This window comes from Lactuca virosa, chromosome 8 (assembly GCF_052849685.1).
Source record: "Lactuca virosa cultivar CGN04683 chromosome 8, Lactuca_virosa_CGN04683_v6, whole genome shotgun sequence".
NCBI lineage: Eukaryota > Viridiplantae > Streptophyta > Magnoliopsida > Asterales > Asteraceae > Lactuca > Lactuca virosa.
The window spans coordinates 50,247,531-50,255,786 of record NC_136433.1 but is presented as its reverse complement, the minus strand read 5'-3'; the positions used below and the strand labels follow the sequence as shown (position 1 = coordinate 50,255,786).

General features: G+C 31.2%; 1 protein-coding gene across 1 annotated transcript; it reads right to left on the bottom strand.

Annotated features, from left to right (window-relative positions):
- Window positions 1–301: 301 nt before the first annotated feature.
- Window positions 302–4,586, bottom strand: VCL1 (vacuoleless1 (VCL1)). The gene is made up of 15 exons (XM_079066809.1): window positions 3,755–4,586; window positions 3,371–3,661; window positions 3,140–3,279; window positions 2,690–2,795; window positions 2,520–2,612; window positions 2,319–2,408; window positions 2,124–2,237; window positions 1,924–2,031; window positions 1,774–1,847; window positions 1,629–1,683; window positions 1,351–1,532; window positions 1,140–1,269; window positions 939–1,041; window positions 709–806; window positions 302–600 (listed from the first exon to the last, which is right to left on the bottom strand). Exons 1-15 carry the CDS (start codon window positions 4,529–4,531, stop codon window positions 439–441), a joined length of 2,523 nt encoding a protein of 840 aa, XP_078922935.1. The 5' UTR covers window positions 4,532–4,586; the 3' UTR covers window positions 302–438.
- Window positions 4,587–8,256: the final 3,670 nt, after the last annotated feature.

Here is an 8,256-nt window from a genome sequence, read left to right as displayed (position 1 = left end):
TAATTATAGAATAGGTTACTAACTACATTCTTTGTAGCTTACCATTTTGTTCTTATATACCTTTTAGGTAAACTTACTAAAGAAGCATGGAACTAAAAAAAAAGTAGTAATGCCTAGCTCGGATATTTATCGTGATTTGATCTTTGATGATAACTAGTTGTATCTAACTGTTTATAAATTAGTAAGTAAACCAAAATCCAAAATCAATTCCTTCTTCTATTGAATGAGTTCGATTTCAAAGCCAAAATATAAAAAAGACACAAATTAAGAAACCGAACAATAATTTTGCAAATCACACCCACGCCCAAAATCTCAACTTACAATAAATAATATGTTTATACAACAAATTTTTACATCAAGATTCCCTTTTATTATAATAAATATAGCAAACTCATAAAAAACACACACACTCTCTCTCAAACTGCATGATAATGACAACTAGGAAACACCTGGGAATGATAGTCTATCCCTGAGAGTATCAAAAAGTGATGAAGCTGTTGAATCTTGTAATGTGTTTCTCAGACGCCCCAACAACTCCCCATCTTTACTCTGTGATGCAGCATCTGCAGCTTCCTTTGCCATGCCTACTCGAGCATACGCCTGTCATTTGTCAACAACACCCACAAACATATTTTTATTTTATTTTTTAACTCCAAATCCACATATTTAATTTATATTCCAAAAATATAAAGAAGTATATATATAAACCTCTGCTTTTTCACGAGGATCTGCAAGCTTAGAAATGTACTTCACAGCTTCACCTTTTTCCTCAGCATCAATGCATGCCTCCACAAATGGCCTAAAACCTATCTCACCAAATATTATAAAATTCAATTACTTCCCATACAAAATTTATATATATATATATATATATATATATATATATATATATATATATATATATATATATATAAAACTTTGACAAAATCATTATATACCAACTGGAGGCCTTTTTTCCTTTGAAAACTTTTCTAAGGCATCCCAGTCTCTGATTGTTGCCAAGGCAAAAACTTTGAGCCAATACCATCTTTTCTCTGAAACCTGATTCAAGATTTTGAAATTATACCATAATATAAGTCCATTGCTTAAATTAAATCAAACACTCATAAAATTCAGTTAGTGAGTGACTCATCTTTGACCTTGAATTCTGTTTTGACTCTGAGCGCAGCCCGATGATTGCCCAATACTATGCATGTCCTAATCGTGTCACTGATACTTGAATCAACAAATATTGGTTGTTTTGTGCTTACTTCTAGCTCATGCTGCATCCTGCATAAAATATAAAAAAACAATGACACAATTAATATTTAGTAAGTTAAGAGTTTTTTGGACTTTTAAAACATGTCATACCGTAATAATCTTGCATGTTCTTCAGCAGCCTTGGACTCAAAAACATGCTCCTTAGTTTCAGCAAAAAGATTTTGAGCTTTTTCAATGAGTTTTATACGTGGAGTATGAAGTGGAGATCCTCTACTTGCCATTGGATTCTTTGCTAATTCCCATGATTCTTTCCACAACAAGTAGGCAACATCCTGCATACAACATTCAACAACACTTACTTACATACAAACAAACTTCTACTTTTGTTTTACCAAATCAAATCTCAGTGTTTATGAAAACAGACTTACATGAAGTTGACCAGTAGAAAGAAAGAAATCCTTGAGAAACTCATGTTTATAGCACCTGAAATAATAGACACATTCATCAAAAAGAAAAAAAAAAATCTTCATATTCTCATATGAAATTAAATAGAAAAACTTATATAGCCTTTACCTTGCATAACGTATGAATAGATCACGTGCAATAGGTCTAGCTTGTATCATTCCAAATAACTCCAATGCTGGTCTCTATACAAGTCAATAATTTGAGAACTTAATTTTAGTATTATATTTATAATTAATCAAATAAGAAAACAATAAATACCTTCTGCCATATATGAAAGAGAACAAGATAAACAAGATCAGTATCACCGCTTTCAGTTGCCTTAGTCAAGGCTGTATCTTCTTCCCCAATGCCTAGTAACAGAGGAACCTGAAAAAGTGATATTCAATCATATATATCATTCATTCAATTTTGCATATCTTGAATTTTTCAACTTCATAGATAAGTAATAAACCCTAAACCTGCTTTGAGGAGAGAGGTTCATGTTCAACAAGCATAGCAGCTAATTTCCTCCTGCCAGTCTGATCTGCATGAGCAGCAACTGCAGCATAAGAAATGCTTCTGCACAATTTTAACTGAAAATTCCCAAAAGGTCAGTAATCATTGAAATTGTAACAAATTTATAAATCATATAATAAAACTTAATTGAGCACAACCTTATCAAGTAAAATCTCAAGGAGAGTAACATCAGGAACTGATGATGATACTGTAAGCTTTGAACAAGCCCAATGCATGATAACCACTTCCTGGATAAAAAAAACACCTCAAAAAGAATCAATCCACCAATCAAAACTGAACAACTCATATCATATATGATATATGATAATGATTAGTGAAGAACAATACATAAAACTTACTTGGTTCATTCCAAGGTAATCTGATATCCTGAGTGCCAGGAGATGTTGGTGGGCATTAACCAATCGACCAATCAGAACTGATGGTGTAAGCAACTAAAGAACAGATTAAAAGCATTAATGTAATGAAGAATAATTATGAAATTGAATATGTTTAGGTGTTGAAAAAAGACCTTGTATTGATGTATACTTAGTGGAATCCCTGTTTCTGGGCTTCTAACAGCATTTAGAACACGCAGTGTTTTACTCATCTCCTGAATGCTCTCACGTTGAAATTGGCTGCCAAAGCCAACTGGATATCACTATCGTTAACAAAAATTAGAAAAACTTAAAACTTAAAATCACCACCACCATTTATAAGCTTAACATTATCAGCTTCTCTCATTTCTTAAAGAAAGCTTAACATTATGGCAAAAGGATGATTACTAGTTTTAGACCAACATATGTTACATGAAAGACTTCACTTGCATTCAATAAAGTTATTTCAAGCCTTCAAACATCAAGTGGACAAATCAAATATATAGATGATTGTTCACCATATCCACCATTATCACAATATATATATATATATATATATATATATATATATATATATATCTTCTACCAACAGATGAAAAACTTACCTACAAAACGCTTGCCCATAGCTTGCAGCTCTCAGTAGTGTCTGTTGTAGTGAAGGATCAAACTCATGTCCTGCAGCATCTACACAAGCTTCAACAGCCTCAGGCAAAGATGTTTTTATCAGCCTCAAATTTTCATCAGCCTGGAATGGAATAAATCAACATTACAACTTAAAAAGAAAGAAATAAATATAAAGTCTAATTCAAATTTCAAAGATCAAAATGACACCCTACCTTTGCACTCCTCCTGTCAAAATGATCCAAAGCATCATACAATAAAGCTGCTGGTTCTGTGCTCCCAATCTTGAAGATAGATTCAGTAGAAGCTGGGACCCGTTGAAGAAACTCCATGTTTAAATTGGACAATATCCTAGCTCCATCACACTCTGGGATAAGGATAATGGGTTCATCATAAAGATAGCGAACTGGATCTCCATATGGGCCCACCATCAGAAGCATATCATCCCAATACAGCAACACACTGTCCATTCCACACCAAACAAGTTGCTCTGGAGCTAGGGTAGACTGTACATAACAAGATGTTAAGTTAATGGCATCCCATACATAATACAAGATAAATATGGTTTTTTGTATCAACAAGAGTGTCATAACACAAACCTCACAACTGTATTCAAAGATGATGCTTGAGAAGTCAGTGGGCATCACAAGAAGCTGACCATCGTGAGTGAATGACGCCATTAACTTGCCATTATGTGAGATAACCATCTTCTGCAGAGTTCCTAATCCATCACCTACAGTTTGAACTCCATCTTCCTCTACCAACAACACATGATCTCCAACTCCGAGCAAAACCTCCACATTCCCAGACATGGTATACTGCGGCTCAATCACCGCCATACAAAGGGGGAATTCCTCTAACCCCGTATCAGCGAGCTTACAGGGTTTAGGGTTTTTCAAATCAGGAATACAGAACAACTGGAAAGCCTCATTGATACACACAACCCCATTGCCCCAAAACACACACTCAACCACACTGTGTTCGAAACACTCCGTACCCATGCTAACATTTGATTCAATTATCTTACAGTGGATGTCATACCTATAAACGGTGCCATCTTGTGTCACACAGACTAATACTTGCTCCTCGGTCCACGACAATCCGATCAAACGTCCGCCGGGGTTTCTCCAGACAGTTTCGGAGATTTGGCGGCCGCAGGAGTTGAATATTCGGAGTTTACGAAGGGCGGATTCGGCGTAGAGCTGGACGATCTTGGATTCGTCTCGAATGACGGCAATTGGACCACCGAATGGGGCGCAGGCGACCTTGTTTCGAGCAAGATCGATATTTTTCCATCGTAATTGGTAGAGTTCTGGTTTTCGGTAGTACTTGTCGCCGAGAAGTTGCCATTCTGCGGCGATGGAGACGCCTGCCATGTAGTGATCGGCGGTGACCTTCTACCGATTGGTTGTGAGATGAACTGTCCTATAATGTAAAACCGAATTATTTTTTTATGAATTATACGACATCTTAAAATAATGGGTTATTTCCATAAAAGACCCTACATTTTGATTTTTTTCTTTTTAGACCTAAAAGTTTTTTCTTTTCCGAAAAAGACCAAACTTTTACCTTTTACTTGTTACTTTAGACCCTAATAGGTAAATTAAGTATTTTTATTTCATAAAAGACCCAACATTTTGTATTTTTTTCCAGTTTAGACCTAAAATGTTTTTTATTTCAAGACTAGTTGTATAAAAAACGTGATTATATCCTTTTAGTTTAAAAATATACATCGATTTAAACAATATAATTATTATGCCTACATTTATTTAGGATTGTAAAATTCTTTGTCCATGTATATTTATAAAAAAAGACCCTATATTTTGTAGTTTTTTCCGTTTTAGACCTAAAATGTTTTTTTTTTCAAAATAAACTCAACTTTAAAATTGGTTATAATCTTCAAGACCAAATATATAAGGTACTTTTTTATTACGCCGAAAAAGAAAGTACACATGTATACACTAAAAAATATTATCTGATCTATTATCTTTTGAACGAATATAACCTAGAAAAATTGCAAAATTTTATTTTTGTCTAAAAGATATATCTTGGATATATATTATATCATTAAACTTGATATATTATTTATAAAAAATGTTATTATTACTGCTAATAAAAAGTTCGATGTTAATTTGATATTTTTTTGTAACATGGATAATACATGGCTAGGAAGAATCTTTTAGCATAATAACATTTTTTTTTATTTGTAGGAAATAAACATACCAGGTAATTTAACAAAACTGTATACAAAATATTTTTTTTAGTTTGTCTATTATACTTATTTCGTGAGTTTGGACATATTTCCCTCTCTCACTTTTCTATATTATTTTTTTGGTTGAATTTTTTAATCAATTTTTTTGGAACAGTTAACAAACGAACTAACTATCATACTCCTAAACCAAAGCCATAGAATATTTTGTAGCATTAGCCCGTTATTGAATAATATGGTATAACTATATCAAATACATACATAAAAATATTAATCCTAAACATTCATAATAGTTTTGTTTAGATATATCAAATTCAAGTTTTGTTTAAAATTGCAAAATCTTATTTTGTATACAGTTTATTAAATTACATGGTATGTTGTTTTTTTCTACAAATAAAAAAGTTGTTATTATGCTAAAAGATTCATCTTAGCCATGTATTGTCTATGTTACCAAAAAACATCAAATTAACATCGAACTTTTTATTAGCGGTAATAATAACATTTTTTATAAACAATATATCAAGTTTAATGATATAATATATATATATATATATATATATATATATATATATACATATATATATATATATATCCAAGATAAAGTTTAATTATATCTTTTAGAAAAAAATAAAATTTTGTAATTCTTCTAGGTTATATTCGCTCAAAAGATAATAGATCAGATAACATTTTTTTGTGTATACATGTATACTTTCTTTTTCAGTATAGTCAAGAAGTACCTTATATATTTGGTCTTGAAGATTATAACCAATTTTAAAGTTGAGTTTATTTTGAAAAAAAAAACATTTTAGGTCTAAAATGGAAAAAAGTAACAAAATATAGGGTCTTTTTTTTTATAAATATACGTGGAAAAAGAATTTTCCAATCATAAATAAATGTAGGCATAATAATTACATTGTTTAAATCGATGTCTATTTTTAAACTAAAAGGATATAATCATGTTTTTATACAATTAGTCTTGAAATAAAAAACATTTTAGGTCTAGATTGGAAAAAAGTATAAAATATAGGGTCTTTTATGAAATAAAAATACTTAATTTATTTGTTAGGGTCTAAAATAACAAGTCAAAGCTAAAAGTTAGGTCTTTTTCGGAAAAGAAAAAAGTTTTAGGTCTAAAAAGAAAAAAAATCAAAATATAGGGTCTTTTATGAAAATAACCCTAAAATAATTGGAAAATATATTGAAATTTATCCAAAAATAATTATAGTTTATCTTTATTCTATCCATATTAACATCAAAATTATAATTATTACATGATTATTAAGGAACAAAATAATAAATATGATTTTACGAATAACGCAATATGAAAACTTGTTATGCTTTGAATAGAGATAATAATGTTTTGCATGAGATGATGTGAGACATGTTAAGCAAAGTTTTTAGTATGGTATGGTGTTGCCCTTCTTTAAAATAATCAAATTTAAAATAGTTATAAGTTTAAAACTATAAATACATCTTTATTTACCGGTTTACAAGTTATATAAAAAGTCGGTAACATGGCGATAAGCTTAATGCATAAAATTTAAATCCAACTATCAAATATAATTATACATACACAAATAATACACTATTGATATCATTGTCCTTTTCTATAATACAATTATCTTTTTCCATAAAACTTTGATGATGCAATGAAAACAAAACACAATGTATAAAAAATTGTCAACCATCATATGTCCAATTCAAACCGACACATTAGATATCCAATCATAATCAAATTGGATGGTTCCGAAATTTCAATATCCAATTGGATCAGTTCGGTTATTGTATGACAATGAAAGTCCAATCAAAATCCAACCTAATCCAAATGGATTAAATTGGATATGCGATTGGATATCCAATATTCATCCAATTACCATACAATTAATATCCAATTTCAATTATTAAAATTATTAATATAGATTTTTTTTTAATAATTGATAAATCGGATGAATCCAATTGGGTGAAACTAAATAGATCCCAATGGGTTAAATTGGATATTCAACATGAAATATCCAATAGATATAACTGATCCAATCCAATTTTCAATTTGATAGGTTCGGTCCATTTGGTCGTGGCGAATTTAAGTAGATCGGTTGGCATTATCCAATATCCAATGAATGATTAGATTGAATCGGTTTTATAAATAACCATTGGATATCCAATGATGAACACCCCTACATAAATGGTACAACTTACCAAGTTTTGAGGCTCTATGTGGTTTCGTGCAATATGTATTGTTCAATTTCAAGCTCAATTGACAAAACCAATCGTATTTTTATCCACGTCGTTTTTAGAATCATAAGATCTTACAAACCTATGGTCAAGATCACCATTTTAACAACCCTAATCAATAAACCTCCTTGATTGGTTTATTTTCGTGGCGAGAAAGTTACATCTAAGGGATGAGGGAGTCATTCCCTCCCAACCCACTGAACCCACCGTCACATCAATTTTTGTCTCTTCTTTTTCTTAATCTTTCCCAACCCACAACACATAGAAATCCTATCTTTCTCAACCCACTTAATTAAAAAAAATGAAAAACAATTAAGGTACAAGTTTTAAAACACATGGTACAAGAAAAAATGAAAGAGATAGGATGAAGTGGATTAGTGAAACCAACTAAACAACCCGTTAAGAAGGGAGTGGTACCGGTGGTAACTCTATTGCTAATTAAGATTTTTACCTTGATTGTTTTGTATTTTTTTAATTGAATGGGTTGGATAAGTTGAAAAAGATATGGTTTCCATGTGTTGTGGGTTGGAAAAGATGAAGAAAAATAAAAGAGAAAAAGTGATGTGGCAGTGGGTTCAGTGGGTTGGGAGGGAATCTCCCTCCTAACTAACGAATAAATTAAAAAAAAAAAAAAAAAAAGCAGCAGCCTAGCATCAAGGA

What these genes read in the sequence shown, in the direction of transcription:
- VCL1 (XM_079066809.1), bottom strand. Translation starts at nt 4,531, where the DNA reads ATGGCAGGCGTCTCCATCGCCGCAGAATGGCAACTTCTCGGCGACAAG. An exon ending in TAAGTATACATCAATACAAG is followed by an intron (nt 2,613 to 2,689) that starts GTCTTTTTTCAA and finishes TCTGTTCTTTAG; the next exon opens with TTGCTTACACCATCAGTTCT. An exon ending in CTATTCATACGTTATGCAAG is followed by an intron (nt 1,684 to 1,773) that starts GTAAAGGCTATA and finishes CTATTATTTCAG; the next exon opens with GTGCTATAAACATGAGTTTC.